This window comes from Chiloscyllium plagiosum, unplaced genomic scaffold, assembly GCF_037043375.1.
Source record: "Chiloscyllium plagiosum isolate Xiang-an unplaced genomic scaffold, Cpla_swu_hap1 HiC_scaffold_8, whole genome shotgun sequence".
NCBI classification, from domain to species: Eukaryota; Metazoa; Chordata; class Chondrichthyes; order Orectolobiformes; family Hemiscylliidae; genus Chiloscyllium; species Chiloscyllium plagiosum.
In genome coordinates this window covers 19,775,677-19,798,634 of record NW_028270146.1, presented here as the reverse complement: position 1 = coordinate 19,798,634, position 22,958 = coordinate 19,775,677, and the positions used below count along the sequence as shown (strand labels likewise).

The 22,958-nt window shown below is 39.9% G+C and overlaps 1 protein-coding gene across 2 annotated transcripts in view; it reads left to right on the top strand.

The window, feature by feature from the left end:
• vipas39 (VPS33B interacting protein, apical-basolateral polarity regulator, spe-39 homolog) overlaps positions 1-22,958 on the top strand; it is a 62,402-nt gene that overhangs the window by 37,538 nt on the left and 1,906 nt on the right. For both annotated transcript variants that reach the window (XM_043697060.2, XM_087989631.1), the window contains exons 12-19: positions 3,458-3,531; positions 5,357-5,432; positions 7,935-8,069; positions 10,412-10,453; positions 13,928-14,017; positions 19,552-19,638; positions 20,966-21,055; positions 22,218-22,322. In XM_043697060.2, the coding sequence (XP_043552995.2) occupies positions 3,458-3,531; positions 5,357-5,432; positions 7,935-8,069; positions 10,412-10,453; positions 13,928-14,017; positions 19,552-19,638; positions 20,966-21,055; positions 22,218-22,322 (699 nt within the window). The remainder of the gene's footprint in view (positions 1-3,457; positions 3,532-5,356; positions 5,433-7,934; positions 8,070-10,411; positions 10,454-13,927; positions 14,018-19,551; positions 19,639-20,965; positions 21,056-22,217; positions 22,323-22,958) is intronic.

Genomic DNA, 22,958 nt, shown 5'->3' with positions numbered 1-22,958 from the left:
TTAGATTACATTACATTACAGCGTGGAAACAGGCCCTTTGGCCCAACAAGTCCACACCGACCCGCCGAAGCGCAACCCACCCATACCCCTACACTTACCCCTTACCTAACACTACGGGCAATTTAGCATGGCCAATTCACCTGACCTGCACATCTTTGAACTGTGGGAGGAAACCGGAGCACCCGGAGGAAACCCACACAGACACGGGGAGAACGTGCAAACTCCACACAGTCAGTCGCCTGAGGCGGGAATTGAACCTGTGTCTCAGGCGCTGTGAGGCAGTAGTGCTAACCACTGAGCCACCGTGCCGCCCATAAGTTCTGGGTGAATTTCCTTTCTACTCTCTCCAGTGGAATCATGTCATTCCAATAGTGTGACAACCACAACCGCAATTTGTGGCCTAAACAATGTTTTATAAAGTTGTCGCAAGATTTCCTTGTCCATATGTTCTATGTCCCAGCTAATGAAGACAAGCATCCGACATGCCTTCTTCATCACCCTTTGTACCTGTACTGACAGCTTCAGGGATCTATGGACCCTGAAGGTCATCAAGGTCCCTTCGTTCCTCAGTATTCCTGAGGGACCTAGGTATCTACCATTTTTAGATTAGATTAGATTAGATTAGATTACTTACAGCGTGGGAACAGACCCTTCGGCCCAACAAGTCCACACCAACGTGCAAACCCACCCAGACTCATTCCCCTACATTTTACCCCTGCCCCTTACACTACGGGCAATTTAGCATGGTCAATTCACCTGACCAGCACATCTTTGGACTGTGGGAGGAAACCCACGCAGACATGGGGAGAACGTGCAAACTCCACACAGTCAGTCGGCTGAGGCGGGAATTGAACCCAGGTCTCTGGCGCTGTGAGGCAGCAGTGCTAACCACTGTGCCACCGTGCCGCCCATTTGTCGTGTATATTCTTCCCTTATCAGACTTCCAAAAATGCATCACCTTGCACTTAATGGGATTAAATTCCATTTGCCAATGCTGTGCCCAAGTTACCAGTGGATCAATATTAGACTGTAGCCTGAGACCATCCTCCTTTGTATCAACAATGCTACCATTTTTAGTGTCCTCTGCACACTTAATACGTATACCTTAAACATTCATATCCAAGTCGTTACTGTACATAACAAGTCCCAGCACCAGTCCCTGTGGTACACCGCTGGTCACAGGCTTCTAATTACAAAAACAACACTCCAGCGTCACCCTTTTTCTCCTATATGTCAGCCTATCTTGGATCCTGCGGGCTGTTACCTTTTGCATCAGCCTTCCATGTGAGACATTCTTAAAGGCCTTATTGAAGTCCAGGTAAACCAAATCAACTGCACTACCCAAATCAATGTATTTAGTCACCTTCTCAAAAACTCAATTAAATTAATCAGACTGGATCTCCCTCTGTCAAATCTGTGCTGACTATCCCTGATTAATCTATGCCTTTCCAAGTATTGATAAATCATGACATTCAGAATTTTTCCAATAATTTTCCTACCACTGACATCAGACTAATTGGTCTGTAATTATCTGGCTGCCCTCTTGAACAGAGAAACCACATTAGTTATTATCCAGTCATCTGGCACTTCATCTGTGGCCAGTGAAGTATTAATTATATCCACCAGAGTCCCAGCAATCTCCCTTGCTTTCCATAGCAGACTAGGATATGTCACATCAGCCCTAGGGATTTATGCACATTTAGGCCCTTTATAATGTTTAATAACACCTCCTCCTTATTAATCTTAAGAATTTTAGAACTTTAGCATCCCAACTGAAATTGCTGGTTACAATGTCTTTCTCCTCTGTGAATACAGATGACAAGTATTCATTTACACCTCACCCTCATCCCTTGGCTTCATGCACAGATTGCCCTTGTTTTAAAATTCATTTGTGAGACTTTGGTGTGGCTGGCTGGCCAGCATTGATAGCCCATCCCTATTTGCCCTTGAAAAGGTGGTGGTGAGCTGCCACCTTGAATTGCTGCAGTCCACTTGCTGTGGATTGACCTACAGTGCTGGTAAGGAGGGAATGGTAGTATATTTTCAAGTCAGGGTGGTGAGTGGCTTGGAGGGGAACTTGCAGATTGTGGTGTTCCCAATTACCTGCTGCCCTTGTCCTGCTATATGGAATTGGTTATGGGTTTGGAAGGATCTTTGTCTAAGGATCTTTGGTGAATTTCTTGGTCTCTAATCCCTGCTAATTATTTTATTCTTCGTATACTTCTAAAAAACCTTGGGGTTTTCTTTGATTCCATCTGCAAAAGGTATTTTGTGGCATCTCTTTGCCCCCTAATCTTCTTTATAAGCAACCCCCTACTTCTCTATACTTTGAAGGACCTCCCCTCCTGTTTTTAATGCACTGAACCTGAAATATGCTTCTTCCTTTTTCTTTATCAAGCACTCTATATCCCTTGCCATCCAGACTTCCCTGGACTTGCTGCCCTTTTCCTTCACTCTGGGAAGAACATGCTGACCCAGAATGCTAACAACACTACTCTTTCCCACTTTCCAAACATAGACAAGTAGCTGCTCTCAGTCCATGTTTGCCAGATCCTGTATAATGATTTTGAAATTGGTCTTCTCCCAGTTTAGACACTTCTGCACTATACTTATCCCTTTCCATAATGACTTTGAAATTTACAGCGATATGGTTACTATCCCCAAAATGCTTACCCACCGAAACTTCAACTACTTGACCAGTTTCATTCCCCAGCATTAGGTTTCGCACTACTCCACTATCTACATACTGGCACAATAAAATTCTCCTGGATACACTTTTAAAATTCCACCCTGTCTAATCCTTTCACACTAAGGCCGTCTCAGTTGTTGAAATCCCCTACACTATAATCCTGTTTTTCTCACACATCTCTGTGATTTGCTGACATACCTGCACCTCTATCTCCCTGTGACTGTTGGGACACCTGTAATATAATTCCAGCAAGGTAATCAATCCTTTTTTATTTTAAACCTAACCTGTCGAAACATTGACTGGAGCAGAATTCAAATTGGTGCAACACTATCGTACCAGCATCAGATTCGTTACCTGCATATTACTCATTAAAATATGGGATGGTATGTGAGCGTGTAGTGTTGATTTGCAGCAGAAGGGAGAGACCTGCAAAAGTTTTGGTGTAAAACCAGAAGGCTTATGAATACAAAACAGCTCCGGAAGGGATAAACATTGGGTTAAAGTTTCACCCAAGATATTTATCCCCTCTTTAGTGCCTCTTGTACTTCGTAGAATTTTCTGATTTTATTCCAGAATTCCACTATTTGCCTTGATCTCTAGTTGTCATCACAGTGGTTTGCGTTTTGAGCACAAGGTTGTTAATTTGCTGCCATATGTTTTTCTCATAATACCTGAAGCAAATGATCAGATATAGTAAAAAAAAAGTTTGGATTCATTGAATACTGTTTATGTCAGCTCTTTGTTGAATTGTTCCATCTCTTGTTACAGCTCTTGCAGTACAAGGAACATTTGAATATCAAAGGACAAGTGAAAAAAACAGAATATTTAAAAAATTGCATTGGGTAAGTATCCCAAAGAGATATGTACTAGTACCTGATTAGAAGCCTGTAAATCTCTGCTTGGAGTTCATGATTCCTAGCTTAATGTTTCTGTTTTCTGCTTTATTTCCTTTCCTGATGATGTTGACCCCTTGCTATAGTGTGGCTTTTTGATCTCTCTTGAACAAGTACCTCATCCAACTCCCTATAATTGGTGTGAGTTGAGGCAGGCTATGTTGAGCATGCAAATCTTGATCTTCACACAACTGTACTTTCTAGCATGTTCTACTTGTATTAGAATCCTCTGCACCCCTCCAGTTCTGGCTTCATATGATCATGGCTGCAATTTTAATCACTCTACCATGACCAGCAGTACCTTCTGATAACTAGGTTGAATTTAAATGCCTTCTTCTCTCCTCTTTTAAAATACTTCTTTTACTTTGATGAAAGCTTTAGTTACTTATCCTTATATCTCCTTTTGTGGTTTAGTGTCAGATTTTGTCCAGTGACATTCTTGTGAAGTGCCTCGAAGCTACTTTAACTCTGTTAACGGTGCTATAGAAATGCAAGTTGTTGCACCCTGGCCATTTGTTCTCCCTCTTCCTGACCCCAGGTGACCAATCGCAAGACATCATCTCCAGCTACTGGCTGAGATCTGCTCCGAAATCAAATCTGATACCTTAGGTAGAATGTTTTGAATGGAATAGAATAGAATAGCAATTTATTGTCACTGTATTTATGAAAATAGTGAGATGTGGATAAATCACCACAATCGGGTGCCATTTTATATTACAGAAATTACAAAAATAAATAATTGAGATAGAGTTAGGACAAAGTTCATGTGTTGTTACCTCCACGGCTCCTGGTTTTCTCAAGGGCCGCCAAAGCTGCCCCTGAGGCTCCAAGCAAGGATTTTCAGACCAGACCCTTCACACTTCCACTTCCGAAGCCAATGCTGAAGCCACAGCATCACCACCTTAGCAAGGTGGGACAGACTGGGCTCACAAAGTCACTGATGCTGTTGCCACTTCAGTCGCCACCAAAGTCACCACATTGTCGCCATAGCCACAGCGAATGAACTGGAACTACCATGCCGTCACTACTGCTGTAGCCATTACTGAAACCGCCACACCACGACCAGGTGGAATGGACCAGAGCCACCGATGAGCCACAGCCACTATAGCCAAAAGGAACGGACGTCCAGATTCACCATGCTGCCAGCCTTGCAACTACCTTTCTCCACCACAGCAGCAGAAAAAAAGAAAAGGTGAACTTTGACACAAAATAGAAATGAAGAAATGAAACAAAACAAAAAAAAAACAAAGAAGAATGTGGCCAGCTAGGAGAGCAAGAGTGGGAATTTATGGGCACATAGCCCAAACACTTCCTACCCTATCATCGCTGTCATCTTGGGAATCATGAAAAAGAGTCCATCTTTTGTTCTGATTCCTTCCTTCCCCTGTATTCTGATGTAATATTTTGGGTTCAGGTCACACTCAGATTGCTCCCAGCTTGGATTGTACACGTTGGGTACATGATGGGATAGACTGAATATTCTTGCATTTCAAGGGCAGGTAAATTCATCAAGCAGTTGAGTCCAAAACATAAACTTCATTAAGTTATATATGTAAAGAATTTTAAGAACTTGGTGGGATACCATATAAATGATAAACTTTTTTGGTTACTACTTTTAAATCTATGTCATTGCAAAAGACTCAGTGAGTAAGTATTCTCTTTGCAAATTGTTATGTCCAGGGTAGCTGTTTTAATTAAGTCCCAAAGAGATGGTGATTCTTGAAGTTTCAAAACAGCCATCCCACATGACTGTCTCTCCACATTTTATCTTTAGACTTCCACTTGCTTATGATGATTCCACGTTTGTTAAGGACCACTACACACTGCTGGAGAGACAAATTATTATTGAGGTAAGGACAATTTGGAAAATTTTACTTTTTTCTGATAACATTTTGTTACCCTATTTTTTGAATTTCATGGTTCACATTCTCTGTACCCAACATTGTTTCTCGTTTCCATACCCACTAGTGGTCTCTGCCCATGTGCACAACAATGTGCTCCCTCATTTCCATCCTGGAAGGAGCAGCACTGTTCCTGATCAGCCAATGACCACATGCTAAATCTACTGCTCAATGGGATTAATTCTTGGGGTTGATTATAGAGTACAAAATGCCCTCCGAATTTGTCAAATTCATTATTTTTCATGAGCACATATATTATTTCTCATGGTTGAGCCACACGACCACACAGCTTATTAAAAGGATCAGTATATATTATTCAGGAAAAGGGATTATAACTTGTTCCTTCCCTTCCCCTCAGTTGAAGGCACCCATACTGCTGCCTGCTTCTAGTTAAAGACTTTGTTGAAATAATGAAAAGAAAATCTGGAAGACTACATTAAACATTGGTATTCTAATATAATATTTCCAATCTTTGCTGTTTGGGAAATGACAGCATTGTAGCAATAGCAATACACCACAGAAACTGATGGAATTTGATCTTAGTTAAATATAGAATATAAATCTTGTCTCAATAATGATGACCTTGAAATTATTTTTGATTGCTGGGAAAACCCATTTGGTTCATCAGTTGCCTTTATGGGGGAAATCTGCTGTCTTTGTATAGTCTGGCCTATATATGACTCCATGCCCATTGTATAAAATCTCAACCCCTCTGGCCCTGAAAATGGACCTGTTCAGAGTTTATTGGAGATGTCTTTTGTTTTTGTTTCTTATCTCTTGTTACAACACAACAGTGAACCCTTCTGGTAATTAAACCAAACACCCAGAAAAGCTCATTTCACTTTACAATCTATTAAAAGATGAGTGACAGAGAACTCCTATGATTTAAAGAAAATAATATCAATTTATTCTTTAACTCTAAAAGTGAACATTAAACAACAACTATTCAAAACTCCAAGCCCCCTTTCCCTTAACTGCTTATTACCTGTCTCCAAACTTTATAACAACATACTGTTCCAATAAAACACTTATTAAAATTCCAATAACTTAATTTCAAAACCACACAGTAGCTGTCAACTTTGGTGTCTTTCATCCTTCAACTGAAGATCTCCCTGGGTTGTTTTTTTTGCTACAAATAGTTTTCATATGAAAAGTTACCTTTGACAGAGAGTGTTTCAATATCTTCGGTCTTTCTCGATGGCAATTATTCTGTCTGACCTTCAAACTGCCTGCCTTTTTTATACCCCAACATTAGTTTGTCTCATTGGTTTGATGTTGGCAAAATAATAAATTCACACTCGATTGGCTTTTAGTATCCTGGGGTGTAATTTAATCTGGTTAAGTTTGAATTGTTGTCAATACAGCAAGCACCTTGGGTATCTATTTCACAGCCAAATGTTACATATTTTCAATTTCCAGTACACTTTTAGACTGCTAGTGGTCATATGATAAGTGCTTGTAAGCTCTCAGTGCAGAACAGCATTCACTCTCTCTTAAAGCACAGTACACGCCATCAACTTCATAACACTCTTTTATTCATGTCTTGTTTATTTCTATCTTTAAATCTTTTTATTTTGCTTTTTAATTTAAATGTAATTTATAATTCCTGATTTATACTTCTTGGTTTAAACTTGGAGTATTTGACTGGAACTTTGAGAAGATTTGTGGCTCAGGTTGAGGTTTTGGATGTAGGTTTGCTCGCTGAGCTGGAAGGTTCATTTCCAGATGTTTATTTACCCTACTAGGTAACATCTTCAGTGGGCCTCAGGTGAAGAAATGCTAAACATTCCTTATTATTATTTATATGTTTGGGTTTCTTTGGGTTGGTGATGTCATTTCCTGTGGTGAAGTCACTTCCTGTTCCTTTTCTCAGGGGGTGGTAGATGGGGTTTAACTCGATGTGTTTGTGATAGAGTTGCAGTTGGAATGTCAAGCTTCTAGGAATTCTCGTGCATGTCTTTGTTTGGCTTGTCCTAGGATGGATGTGTTGTCCCAGTCGAAGTGGTGTCCTTCCTCATCCGTATGTGAGGATACTAGTGAGAGAGGGTCATGTCTGACTGGAGATTATTAAATCCAATTCGTTGCAAATGCTAAACGTTGCTTTTCCTACATTAACATTCCACAGATCTTTATAGAGATGGCCACATTGTGTCAGAGTCCTGATGATAGTGATTCAATGCTCAAAAGCCTGCAAACCTTTGCAGGCAGCAATTGACTTTGTCAAGGCAGCTCCTGCTCCTTTGCCACTGATCGCAAAAACAGGGCTATTGTATATTTCCTAAGGCCTGAGTATACAATCCAGTGATGAAGCAGTGACTTTAGCTGAACAGCAAACTGCAAAATAAAAATAGAGCATTTCATATGTCTAATTTCCTTTGTAACTCAGCCTAACTGTGGATGTATTAAATGCGAAACTGCATTTAGAGTCACAGATTGCTTTGTATTTTTCAGGAGAATGACAAACGCATTGAGGCATCTGGACAAATGGAGGTCTTCAGAAAACATCCCAGGAAAGCCTCCATCCTCCTCATGCCGCTAGTCACAACACTTTACTATTCCTGCTTTTATCATTACGGGGAATCTGAAGTGAGTCGTTTCTTATATGTATATGTATATTAAATGCGATAAAGTTGATAGTTGGAAGGAATTGCTTTGCAGTGTTTTGAATAGAAATACTATCACCTCGAGTCAAAGCCTCAATTCCATCAGTGCAGGTATACGTTTGGATAATGAGCATAAATTAACCCACACCATCCTCAAATAAATGTATGCAGAAATAAAGTTACTCATTTTGCCTGTGTTTTAAAAAATTCTCAAGGTCAGGTTCGTAGGAGAGTAGTCTGACACAGAACAAACGACCAAGAGGCGAGTCTGCTAGAATATGGGCATTTTATTCCCCGCAGCGTCGCCAGAACGGGTCTGGCTTATACTCACTCTACATGTTACCAAAACTGGGAGCCGTCAGTTCTCGTAGAGCGGTTGCCAACAACCCACGCTCGGCGGTTAAACGTAACCCCGGAGCAGACTCACCGAACTGGAGACTTTTCCAGCTGATATACTCTTTTCCAGATATAAACATTCATGTGAACAGCAGAGCAAGGCTAAAAAACACATTCCATTCTGGTTACATACAGATAAGAAGATTCACACGGGACTAAGCAACACCTCCATTCCGGTTAGATTCACACATGTATTGGGACATAATTTTTAACCGTTTCACCACATTCCACTGCTTGGAATTTTACACCACAGCCTGGCAATAAAGTAACACTGGTCTGAAAGCATCAAATGAATTTATAACACCTTCTTTTCAACTTCACTTTAGCAGTAAATTTAGATACCTACCTTTTTTTGAGGCATTATCACCAATGAACAGATATACAGCATTCAGATTAAAGTTTGTTACCAGTTCTTTCCCAGTTATTACCACCAGTGAAAGGTGCAGCAGCACCTTTTGAATTCACCATGACCTCCATACTCTGTGCTGTCCCTAGTTAATCTTCACTGGGTAAACATCACTGAAATCCCTTCTTCACATTATTCTCAGAGAATCCTCACAAGATGTACTACAGTATTTGAGGGGGATTTCATCACTGACTTCTCAGGGTGCTTGGTGACTGATGCTAAACTGAGTCTTGACAACATGGCCTTCATCCCAGGGTGAATATTTTTTAAAACATTGCACAAATCACTCTGATTGCAGTTGGAATGCTGCACACCAGTGAGTAAGTTAGCTAATTTCCTTTTGCCTGAAGCCTTCAGAAATGTCAGCTACAGATTCACAAACTAATGTTACTTTATTAACACATCAATTCATAGCAACATGAACACATAAAAAGAACTTGGTATACTTGTGAGATATTTCATTCATTGGTGTAACTTTTTGCAGGATCAAACTGTTACGACACGGCAGTGAACCCTTCTGCTAATTAAACCAAACACCCAGAAAACTTCACCTCCCCTTATCATCTGTCAAAGTATGAGTGACAGAGAACTCCCAACTTTCACTATTTAAAGAAAAAATATCAATTTACTCTTTAACTCTAAAAGTGAACATTAAACAACAACTATTTACAGATCTAAACCTTTTTTCTTTTAAATGCTTGTTATCTGCTTCTCACTCTATAACAATATACTGATCTAATAAAAGTCCCTATTAAAAGTGCATCAACTTAATTTTCAAAACCAGACACAGTGGCCGTCTCTGGTGTCTTCCTTCCTCTGGCTATAGGTATCCTTGGGTCGTCGTCTTCGGTCTTTTGCTGCAAAGATGTTTCATATGAAAAAGGTACCTTTGATAGAGAGTGTTCGGCTGGCCTTTACACTGACAATGGCAGTTGGTTGCTCTCTCTGACTAACTCTCAAAATGCTGGTTTTTATATACTCCAAATATTGGATCATCTCATTGGCTCAATGTTGACAAAACAATTAAATTCAAATTTGATTGGGTTTTAGTATCATGGGGCATAATTTAAAGTGATTGGTTAAATTCAAACTGTTGTGAAAACATAGCAACCAAAAGTCAGGTATTTGTTTCACAGTCAAATGTTACATATTTTCATTTTTCTAATACACTCTGAGACTGCTGGTCAGTCACATGACATGTGCCTGCAAGCTCTTAGTGCAAAACAGCCTTCGCACTCTCTTAAAGATACAGCACTCACCTTCAACTTCATAACAAAAAATAGTAAAATGTATTGCTGTAACATCAGATGGAACACAGAATAAGGCTACCACTCTTGTTCAGATTATGTAAATTGACACAGCTGTTTTAAGATTGAAGATAAACATAGAAGGGGAGGTCAGAATACCTCTGCTGGTGCTGCTACTGTGATAGAGAGTATCATTAAATCATGAAATGCTGTGGTTCTTGTTTAAAAGTGAATATTTGTGATCCTAACGGTGTTCTCATTTTGTTTCTTTTGTAGGGAACATTCAGTAGTCCAGCCAATTTGAAAAAAACTTTCAAAGTAAGTACTATACAGTCAAGCATTCATTGAGTAACATGTTGGTCCCAGGTAGTGTTTGTGTTTCATTGGTCACATACGACCTACCTCATCACTGATTCCAACCTCCCTATTTAATCCATGAATAGAAAATGCTTGGAATTTCTCCAAGCCCCCCTCAGTTTTATGTGTATAAATTCAGTGACATTCCTTTCAAGTGATGAATGTCTTCTTCCTTTTGAGGTCACCCAAGAATGAATAATCATCAGAATATTGTCATAATGTCATTTCATTCTATTGTCAAAATGAGAAAAGTGAAACCGGATGGACAACTCGGGGTTACCCAAGGCACAGGAAATGGCAACATCACATATAGCTCTCTACATCTCACAGAATCTTCCTTATAACATCTGGGGATCTCGGACAAAATTCAAGAGAACTGTCCTACGAGCTAGTCAAGCCAAAACTGAATTATCATACTCCTGGAATTGTACTTTACAGATAATGCCCCAGAAACCATCATCACCATCCTCCAGTATATCCTGTTCCATAGCAGAGGTAGCAGCACAGTGGTTAAGCAGTCAGGACAGATTTGTGCTAGGAGATCCACTTGTAATGGCTTCTGTTTTTGAGTTGCGGTTGAGGAGAAGAACATATACCATGTGTGTTACTGAGGTCTCAGCTGATGATACTATAGGGCATCAGATTCCAAAATGAAACCTGGCTTTGTAGTTTTTGTTAATTACTGAAACATATTCACACAGAACTTTTGATTTTCTTTAATAGAACAGCAATTTATAACACAAAAGAAAAAATTTCAACAAGAAACAAGCTATCTAAAAGTGTACCACAGTTAGAATGATCTGAAAACATATTACAAAACAACATTTCAACCTGTTTCTCAACATTATCTATTATAGAGAGATTACTCCCTGTATTTCTTTATAGTTCTAACTGACTCCTGACAGTTTCTGTGCTGTGGACTGTGCAGACAATTTTTGGTCCTTTCCAAATCTGATGACGAAACTAGTCCACAAATCTGATAACCTAAACTTTCTCACTTCTGAAAACCTGCAGATTTTTAACCACGTACTCTTGGGTTCAAAGTTTGACAAACTTAATTCTTGGAGATGATAAAGTGTAGAGCTGGAAAAAGCACAGCAGGTCAAGCAGCATCAGAGGAGCAAGGGAGTCTGTCTGAAGTCTCGGGGGGATAAGCTGACTATATAGGCAGGTGCTAAGGAAGGACACGTGGATGTAGTAGCGGGTGTATTTCAGGATGTGGTGGAGGAGATGACCAGGGGATTGTTTGATGGTGCTTGACCTTTTGTGCTTTTTCCAGCTCCACACTTTATTGATTCTGACTTTCCAACATCTGCAGTCCTCACTATTTCCAAAACTAAATTCTTGTGCTGGCTTAACTGGTGTTTGAACGGGCCTCAACTAATCCTAGGAAAGAAATTAAACTGGCTCAAAAACTCTATTTTGGTGTCTTCTGAACTGAACTGAAATTCTTGCTTCTAACTGAACTCTTAAAAAAAATTGCTCATCCTAGATTCTTTTGAACTGAAAACAAACCTAATGGCTGTTGTTCTGCTTGTTATAAACCCAATAGTATAACCATCTTTTTATTAACAGCACAAGGGTCCACAGTCAGTTGCCCTCAGACAAAGCTTTGAATTTAAAGCACCACTTCAAAGGTGTCTCTGACCTTATTCTTTTCAAAATTAAGAATACTGTTCATAGAAGTAATCAGCACTTATATGTCACTATTTTGAAATCCAAACTGGCAACAATATATGTGTCAATCATACAGTTTTTACCATTGTAGCTATAATATAAGTAGCGACAGAGATAGTGGATGCACTGGTAAAATCTTCGAAGAATCTTTAGATTCTGGAAAAGTCTTAGAAGATTGGGAAAGTTAATATGTAATGTTTTATTCAAAAAGGGAGACAAAAGAAGGTAAGTTAGTTTAGTATGTTATTGGCCAGTTAGCTTAACAATGTTTTATTGGCAAAATGTTACAGTTTATTATAATAGATATAATGGATTATTTAGAAATACTTAATATGATCAAGCAGAGTCAGCATGTCTTCACAAAGAGAAAATCATGCCTGACAAATTTATTCAAATTCTTTAGGAGGTAACAAGCAGGATAAGGATAAGAGAAGCAATGTATGTAATATATTTGGATTTTCAGGAACTGTTTGATAGATACCACACATTAGGCTAATTATTAAGGTAAGTGTCCATTGTGTTGGAGGTAGTATATTAGCATGGATATAGAATTGGCTAACTAATAGAAGACAGAGTTGTGATAAAGCAGGACTTTTCAGATGGCAACCTGTAACTAGTGGAGTGCACAAATATCAGTGCTGGGGCCTCAATTATTTACACTATATATCAACGTGGATGAGGAAAGTGAATGTATGATAGCCAAATTGTGGATGACACAGAAATAAGTGGAAAGACAAATGGTGATCATGACACAAAGAGTACAGAGGGATTTTGACAGATTGGTGGGCAAATGCTTGGCAGTTGGAATATAATGTGGGAAAATGTGATATTATACACTTTGGCAGGAAGAGTAGAGCTGAATATCATTTAAATGAAGAGGGACTGCAGAAAGCAACACTACAGAAGGATTTCAGAGTCCTTGTACATAAATTACAAAAAGCTAGAATAGAAGTTCAGCAGGTAATCAGGAAGGCAAATGGAATGTTGGTTTTTATTTCAAAGGGAATGAACTATAAAAATAGGAAAGCCATGATAAATTGTGCAAGGCATTAGTTATAGGCACTGAGAATATTCTGAACAGTTTTATCCTTTTAAACATATCTTGGCATTGAAGGCAGTCCAGAGAAGGTTCACGAAGTTCATTATGGGTATGGAGGTTTAGTGGACTGAGAAGAGATCTTATTCAAACATATAAGATTTGAGAGGGTTTGATAGAATGATTGGAGAGAAGATTCCCCTCATGAGGGACTCTAGAATCAGCGGGCACAATCTCAGAGTGAAGAGTCAACCAATTAGGACACAATTGACGAGTAATTTCTTCTGTGTGTGTGTGGTGAAAATATGGAATTTCTCATCACAGTGGGCTGTAGCAGTTGGGTTATTACGTAGATTCAAGGCTGAGATGCAAGATTTTTAATCAGTAAACGAATCAAGTCGAAATGATAGGAGAGTGACGTTGAGGATTATTAGATCAGCATTATCTCATTGAATGGCAGAGCAAGCTCTGGCTGAATGGCCTGCTTCTGCTCCTTTATCTTGTACCTTATGGTGTGAATGCAAATGTTGGGCTTCTTGAATTGGAATTCCAAAAATAAGTGCTAATAAGGTCAAACTGAACACCTTTTAATTGTTTCTGTTTCAGAAAAGTCAAGAGGTTCGAATAGACTATTATTTGTAGATGCACTTTATCCTGTGTTGAATCGTTAGAATCTGGATATATTTGTGTGCAGCAGAAAATTATTTCTGCATGTGTTTCAGATTTCAGACAAGCAGTTCTTGCTCACTACACTCGCAGCTCGTGCCAAACTAAAGGCTTGGAAAGATGTTGATACTCTATTTACTACAAAGGTAACTTGTTTGTATCACTATCAGTCTGCAGTTGCAGTAGAATGGGATATTTTGGTACTTTAACCTTCTTATGTGTTCGTTGGTAAAATGTTGCATTTTACTAATGTTATGACTGAGGTTGGAAGAGTGCATGTCTCTTTCTAGTTCTGCACTGGTCATAGGATCTATTTAGATATTCTACTCAGTTACGTAAATGGCCAGTCACTCAGTTGGCTGGTCTGAGATGTTAACAACATGGGTTGAATTCCTGCATCGGCTGAGGTCCCACCTTGTCAATCATGCCCCTCAGTTGAATGTGGTGACCCTCTGGTTAAACATCACAAATTATCTTTTCTGATGAGAAAGCAACCCTAAGGATCAGGAGGACTATGGTCACTTTACCTATATATAGAGAACAAATAATTAACCATGTTAGAATTGATGTGAGAGAGTTGAACTAAAATTCTAATTAGAAAACCATATGTCTGGTTTCTGTTTAAGTAACATTTTCACCTCTAGTGTTTTCTAATGCTGAGGACATTTACAAATAATTATCTTTTGCCCCCAACATTCAACTTTTGGCCAAGAATTGAGAAGTAATTTTCTCTCCAACTTTATTTTCAAACAAATCATTCAGTTCCTGAGGTATGATAAGATGCAAATTATGTTAACAGACAAGTAATTCCGAGGCTTTGATTACTGATCAGGAGACAGGGGTTCAAAACCCACCATGGTTACTAGGGAATGTAAATTGAGTTGGATTTGGAATGAATAACCAATATTGGTGGTAGTGTCTATGAAAGTACCTGATTGCCATAAAAGCCTGTCTGGTTCACTGGTGTCCTTTAGGGCAGATAATCTGCCACCTTACCTGGTCTGGTCTACATATGACCCCTGTTATAACCAGGTAAAGGATGATGAGTCAGTTTCCTCTTTTCAGCCTCTACATTTGGTTGTAACAACAGTTTTACATTCATTTTAGCACACAACTATCCCTGTCTGACAAAAGTGTAGTTACCTAGTGGCTGCCATAATAGGGAGCCAATTACAAAGTTTTGTTGAATGAAAGAATTAGCAATTTTATATTCTGTTAACCCTGAAAAAAAACGAAGAGCCTATGTTAAACATTACCTATATAATGGTATAAATTTAAAGGGGTATAGTGTCCACTATGAAAGTTATATACAGTTTAAAGTCCTTGATTCCAAAGATCTGCAAGTTATGTGGATTTGCCGTGCTAAATTATTTGTCGTGTCCATGCATTTGCCATGGGAAGTGCAGAGGTTACAGGGTTAGGCTCTTCAGACAATCAGTGCAGACATGATGGGGCAAATGGCTTCTTTCTGCATTGTAGGGATTCTATGATTCTTAGGGTGTTCTTGTGGTGTAAAGGTTTTACCTCAAACCATGATTGATTAACTGATGGGGAGAAAGTGAGGTCTGCAGATGCTGGAGATCAGAGATGGAAATGTGTTGCTGGAAAAGCGCAGCAGGTCAGGCAGCATCTAGGGAACAGGAGAATCGACGTTTCGGGCATTAGCCCTTCTTCAGGAATCCTGAAGAAGGGCTAATGCCCGAAACGTCGATTCTCCTGTTCCCATTGATTAACTGATATCTTGTATCTTTAATGGTGGCAAATATTGCAGATTTCTTTAATTTCTCATGTCCAGGTGTTTCCAATTTGTGTTGTCATCCAGGTACCTTGTCCTTCGTGAAGCAGAGACAGCAGTTGTTCCTGCTGCTTCCATTCACAAATGCACCTTTCTGTCCTACCAAAAGCAGCTAAAATACAAGCTGGGTTGTCTGAGTTTACAGTTTACAACTTGATAATTACAGGTGGTAACTTTCATCTCCAATATGTGAAACGTAACAGGTGTAAATCATAAAATGGATATAAGGGTTTCTTCAAGCTTGATTGGGTGGACTTACTTCTGTGTCTTTTGATAAAATGTTAATTTCAATTCAAATTATTTTTGTTTATTCCATGTTAGGTTTCGTAAAGGTTGGCTAATCTGTGTGATCAGCTGACTGCGGTGGCCATTTTAAGTCAGTGTATTTATTTCTTTAAAACTGCTTCAGTCTTTGGAAGTCCCAGGTATTAAAATCATGTGATGGAATTTGAAAGTTGATAGTCCACGTTTTACAACAGTCATGATGCTTCAGACCCCAACAATGTAGTTGAGTTCTGAAGAGTCATAGAGTCATACATATGTACAGCATGGAAACAGACCCTTTGGTCCAACCCGTCCATGCCGACCAGATATCCCAACCCAATCTAGTCCCACCTGCCAGCACCTGGCCCATATCCCTCCAAACTCTTTCTATTCATATACCCATCCAGATGCCTTTTAAATGTTGCAATTGTACCAGACTCCACCACTTCCTCTGGCAGCTCATTCCATACACATACCACCCTCTGCGTGTGTAAGTTGCCCCTTAGGTCCCTTTTATATCTTTCCCGTTTCACCCTAAACCTATGCCCTCTAGTTCGAGACTCCCCAACCCCAGGGAAAAGACTTTGTCTATTTATCCTATTCATGCCCCTCATAATTTTGTAAACCTCTATAAGGTCACCCCTCAGCCTCTGACACTCCAGGGAAAACAACCCCAGCCTGTTCAGCCTCTCCCCCTAGCTCACATCATCCAACCCTAGCAACATCCTTGTAAATCTTTTCTGAACCCTTTCAAGTTTCACAACATCTTTCCAATAGGAAGGAGACCAGGATTGCACGCAGTATTCCAACAGTGGCCTAACCAATGTCCTGTACAGCCACAACATGACCTCCCAACTCCTGTACTCAATACTCTGACCAATACAGGAAAGCATACCAAACACCACCTTCACTATCCTATCTACCTGTGACTCCACTTTCACGGAGCTATGAACCTGCAAGGTCTCTTTGTTCGGCAACACTTTCCGGGACCTTACCATTAAGTGTATAAGTCCTGCTAAGATTTACTTTCCCAAAATGCAGCACCTCGCATTTATCTGAATTAAACTCCATCTGCCACTTCTCGGCCCATTGGCCCATCTGATCAAGATCGTGTTGTAATCTGAGGTTACCTTCTTCACCGTCAACTACACCTCCACCTGCAAACTTACAAACTGTACCTCTTATGCTCGCATCCAAATCATTTCTGTAAAGTAGAGGACCCAGCACCGATCCTTGTGGCACTCCACTGGTCACAGGCCTCCAGTCTGAAAAACAACCCTCCACCACAACCCTCTGTTTTCTATCTTTGAGCCATTTCTGTATCCAAATGGCTAATTCTCCCTTTATTCCATGAGATCTAACCTTGCTAACCAGTCTCCCGTGGGGAACCTTGTCGAATGACTTACCAAAGTCCATATAGATCACATCTACTGCTCTGCCCTCATCAATTCTCTTTGTTACTTCTTCAAAAAACTCAATCAAGTTTGTGAGACATGATTTCCTATGCACAAAGCCATGTTGACTTTCCCTAATCAGTCCTTGCCTTTTCAAATATATGTACATCCTGTCCCTCAGGATTCCCTCCAATAACTTGCCCACCACCGACGTCAGGCTCACTGGTCTATAGTTCCCTGGCTTACTACCCTTTCTAAAGAGTGGCACCACGTTTGCCAACCTCCAGTCTTCCGGCACCTCACCTGTGACTATCGATGATTCAAATATCTCAGCAAGAGGCCCAGCAATCACTTCATAGCATTCCACAGAGTTCTAGGGTACACCTGATCAGGTCATGGGGATTTATTTACCTTTATGCGTTTCAAGACATCCAGCACTTCCTCCTCTGTAATATGGACATTTTGCAAGGTGTTACCACCTGTTTCGTTACTTTCTATGTCTTCCATATCCTTTTCCACAGTAAATACTGATGCAAAATACTCGTTTAGTATCTCCCCCATTTTCTGTGGCTCCATACAAAGGCCAACTTGCTGATCTTTGAGGGGCCCGATTCTCTCCCTAGTTATCCTTTTGTCCTTAATATATTTGTAAAAATTCTTTGGATTCTCTTAACTCTATTCGCCCAAAGCTATTTCATGCCCCCTTTTTGCCCTCCTGATATCCCTCTTAAGTATACTCCTATTGCCTTTATACTCTTCTGAGGATTTACTCGATCTATCCTGTCTGTACCTTACATATGCTTCCTTCTTTTTCTTAAGTAAACCCTCAATTTCTTTAGTCATCAAGCATACCCTACACCTACCAGCCTTTCCTTTCACCCCATCAGGAGTATACTTTCTCTGGATTCTCGTTATCTCATTTCTGAAGGCTTCCCATTTTCCAGCCGTCCCTTTACCTGTGAACATCTGCCCCCAATCAGCTTTTGAAAGTTCTTGCCTAATACCGTCAAAATTGGCCTTTCTCCAATTTAGAACTTCAGCTTTTAGATCTGGTCTATCCTTTTCCATCACTATTTTAAATCTAATAGAATTATGGTCACTGGTCCCAAAGTGCTCCCCCACTGACACCTCAGTCACCTGCCCTGTCTTATTTCCCAAGAGTAGGTTAGGTTTTGCACCTTCTCTAGTAGGTACATCCACAGACTGAATCAGAAAATTTTCTTGTACACACTTAACAACTTCCACTCCATCTAAACCCTTAACATTATGGCAGTCCCAGTCTATGTTTGGAAAGTTAAAATTCCCTACCATAACACGGTGGCTCAGTGGTTAGCACTGCTGCCTCACAACTCCAGGGTCCCAGGTTCGATTCCGGCCTTGGGCAACTGTCTGTGTGGAGTTTGCACATTCTCCCCGTGTTTGCGTGGGTTTCCTCCCACAGTCCAAAGATGTGCAGGTCAGGTGAATTGACCATGCTAAATTGCCCATAGTGTTAAGTACATTAGTCAGTGGGACATGAGTCTGGGTGGGTTACCCTTCGGAGGGTCGGTGTGGACTGGTTTGGCCGAAGGGCCTGTTTCCACACTGTAGGGAATCCACAAAAAAAAACCACCCTATTATTCTTACAGATAGCTGAGATCTCTTTACAAGTTTGTTTCTCAATTTCCCTCTGACTATTAGGGAGTCTATAATACAATCCCTTTCTTATTTCTCAGTTCCACCCAAATAACTTCTCTGGATGTATTTCCAGGAATATCCTCCCTCAGCACATGTGTAATGCTATCCCTTATAAAAATGCCACTCCCCATCCTCTCTTGCCTCCCTTTCAGTCCTTCCTGTAGCATTTGTATCCTGGAACATTAAGCTGCCAGTCCTGCCCATCCTTGAGCCATGTTTCTGTAATTGCTATGATATCCAGTCTCATGTTCCTAACCATGCCCTGAGTTCATCTGCCAGGATCACTGGACCTGAAATGTTAACTCTGCTTTCTCTCCACTGATGCTGACAGACCTAGAGTTTTTCCAGCAATTTCTGATTTGTTTGTGGTTGACTTTTAACAGCACTCATAACCCAGTTGATTATATTCAAGAAGATAGTTCATTAACAAGTTCTGTTGAGCAGTAAATGCTGACCCTGTCACTGACACCAACATTCTGCAACTGCATTTTGTAACCTTCTATCAGAGCAACCTTTCTCCCTCTTAAGAGATGTGTTTTGTTTTATTTAGAATTGGCTAGGATATACCAAGAAGAAAGCCCCAATTGGATTTCATAGAGTTGTGGACATCTTACACAAAAACAATGCTCCAGTTGAGGTAAGATGCTAGTCGAATACTTGGAGAGTAATTTTCCTTTATTCTGCTCCATTGGGTAAACGGATCACTATCTTGGAGAGGTTTGAGAATAATAATAATCATTCAGGATGTCTTTAGTGTAAAAGAGTGGATCAGCAGAATGCATAAGGTGGGAACGCCAATAGATACTGTTACACATTAGGTCAGTTAGCCTCCTTCAGCACAATACTGTTCTCTCAGTTTAAAATACACTGCCCTTGCTCCTCTATATTGTTAGTTTTTTTTTAGCAGTTTATTAGTGAGTTTGTCATGTAAATGTCAATAATCTAAGTTATAATGTGATCGTATTTTCAGGTTTGGGTGACTATCACTCCTGTTTTGTTTGAGCAACATGACATGGTCACTATTAATATGAGGGCTCGTATTATCGCAATGACCCAGATCTATTTTCCATGCATTTAAATGCCTCCACCAAACAAAATGATATATAATGTGATCTCTCTATTCAATTTTTTTCATGTAAAAATGACAAGTACCACATCACCCTAAATGCTCAAGCAGCAATCTTTAAGTCATTGAGAGGGTTGCTGGGAGAAATGAAATTATTACATAGGTGATATAGGAGATGGCAAGGTGAAATGGTGAGGTTGGAGTCTATCCATTTTGTTCTGGGTGCACTGCACTTTCTGTCTCAGCAGTTCAGGCAGCAACTGTGGAGAGAAAAGGAAGTTGTTGTTTTAAGTCCAGTGAACCTCTTCGGAACTGCAGAATTTCAGTTCTGAAGAAGGATTACTGTACTCAAAATTTAACTCTACAGATGCTGCCAGACCTGCTGGGTTTCTCCGGCAATTTCTATTTTGTTCCAGAATCTGCAGTTGTTTGTATTATTTTGTATCTTGGTCATCTTGTCCTGATCTCTGGGCGCTTGATATGGGAGAAATCCATGATTATCCATCTCTAATATCTCTCATCGCAAATAAATATTGGGTTGGAAAGAGATTTCAGAATAAGGTCAAAATTCCCTCAAACTGTGTGATAGTGACTTGGATATCAGCAAGGGGGTATTAAGCCTGCAATGCAGTCTCTCTGATACTTTTAAGGAAGAAAGTTTCATTGAATTTTGTCACATTTTATTCATCATGCCTCTTTTGAATTTTTTGTGAAGCTACTTGACTGGACGCAGTCACCTGCTCTTTCCTTTCAACTGTTTACCATCTGAGTATTTATCTAATTTATTTCTGTGAATTAATATTGAATCTGCTTGCAGGCAGTGCATTCCATTGTTAAAGAAAAGTCTTCCTCAAGTCACCTCCAATTCTTTTGTCAATTGTGTCATTTTTTTTTCCAGGTTATCCAGGAATATGTTGCTTTAGTGGACAACACAGAACTGAGGTTGAACCTTGCCTCAAAGTACAAGTGCCATAATATTGTGATTGATGTAAGTATAAGTGTGGATTTATTTTTGCTACAGTAGAGAGAAACTGACAAAAAGACAGAAGATAATGCACTTATTGCAAGGTGTCTTTGCTGAATATTTTATATCGTGAGTATAGACAAGTCCTGCTGCTCACATGTCTGCCTTCTGTGATTTTCTCTAATGTGTGTAAACCTTGCATTGGGTGAAACAGTGAGTCTAATCTTCACTTATCTGTGGTTTCGAAGAAAAGGAATTAAAAGAAAATCTATTTCCTTGAGAAGCAAGTGTGCAAGTACATGCATCTATTACTGTGCATTCTCAGTCTACTGCATTCACGATTGGCGGAAATCCCCATTCATATTTTTGAAGAAGGCAATTCCACAAATAGAGTTTCTTCTACTCTCAGAAGTCCACATGAGCAAGTTAATGTCAAAAATTGTATGAATTGATTCAACTTCTGGATGTCCCCTTGCTGCATTTATACATTCCTGATAAAGGGCTTATGCCAGAAAAGTCGACTCTCTTGCTCCTCAGATGCTGCCTGACCTGCTGTGCTTTTCCAGAACCACGCTTTTCAACTCTGATCTCCAGCATCTTTGTCCCACCTTTTCACTTCAGCAGACTTCCTGCTCCCAAACATTTTGTTCATGCTTTACAGAGACACTCATCTTGAGGATGTGAGGTCCAAATACACTTGAAAATAAATTGTGATCTGAGAATGCAAAACTCTGCTCAGCCTCCTCCTATGTTGCACGATTTGTTGCCCAATTCCTAAGGTTGCTTCAGCTGGGAGGTCATGATTGTTTCTGGGATTCCAACTTATAAAGGAGGGTAAAATGAGTCACCAGTGTCTGCTGACACCCAGTGTTGTTTGCAACACAGGTGGTCTAATCCAAAAATGCGCATGCACACAATTCCAGAAACACTACTTCATCCCATAGTAAAGTCAATCCTTTTTAAATGTGCATGTGCGAATTGAAGCAGTGCTTAGTGCACATGTGGGGAATGGTGGGTGTCAATAGACATTGCTAAATCAGTCCTGTTAAAAAGATGAGAAATGGAAATTATATTGCAATTGAAGTGTTTAAATTGAAGTTTTATATATCACTTAGGATCACAGAAAGTAGATGATGTAGTGATTTGTAAAAGTTGTTTTACATCCCTTTTCTTAACTCGAATTTAGACCTACAGGGACCTCAAAGATCGACAACAGCTGGTTCTGTATAGAGACAAAGTGGAAAAAAACTCACAAGAACAGAGGAAGATTGACTATATCCTGAGCAATTCTGTAAGTTGAAACAGCGTTATTATGAGAATAGATATGTGAATGTTTGAATGAGGAACATGAGTATGCAACTCATGGCTGAGCTGATTGTCCTGATAACTTGACTTCTTTGTCGATCCCTGGAACTCTTAGATTCTTGACCAAGAAGGAAATCAATCGACCTCTGCCTTTAAAAATATTCATTGATCCCATCCCCACCGTCTTCTTGGGAAGAAAATTCCAAAGCCCCTCAACACTTGGAGAGAGAAGATTTCTCCTCATCTCTGTCTTAACTGGATAATCCCTGATATCCCCGAGCTCTAGTTTCTCCCCCAAGGGAAATCTTTGTCTCAGCATCAATCTTTTAAGTCAGCTCAGAATCTGATATATTTCAATAAGATGACCTCTAATTCTTCTAAACTCTGAGTTTGGGTCCTACCTGTCCAACTTTTCCCTTATGAGAAAGGTCTGCACACCGCCCCCCACCCACACCATCCCAGTATCAATCAATAAATCTTTTCTGAACTCCTTCTAATATATTTGCATCCTTTCTTAAATAAGGAGACCAAACTCTACAGTACTCCAGTAGTGGCCTTACGATACTCTATGCAACTGCAGCAAAACTTTACAACTATAACATTCTCCTTGCAATAAATAACA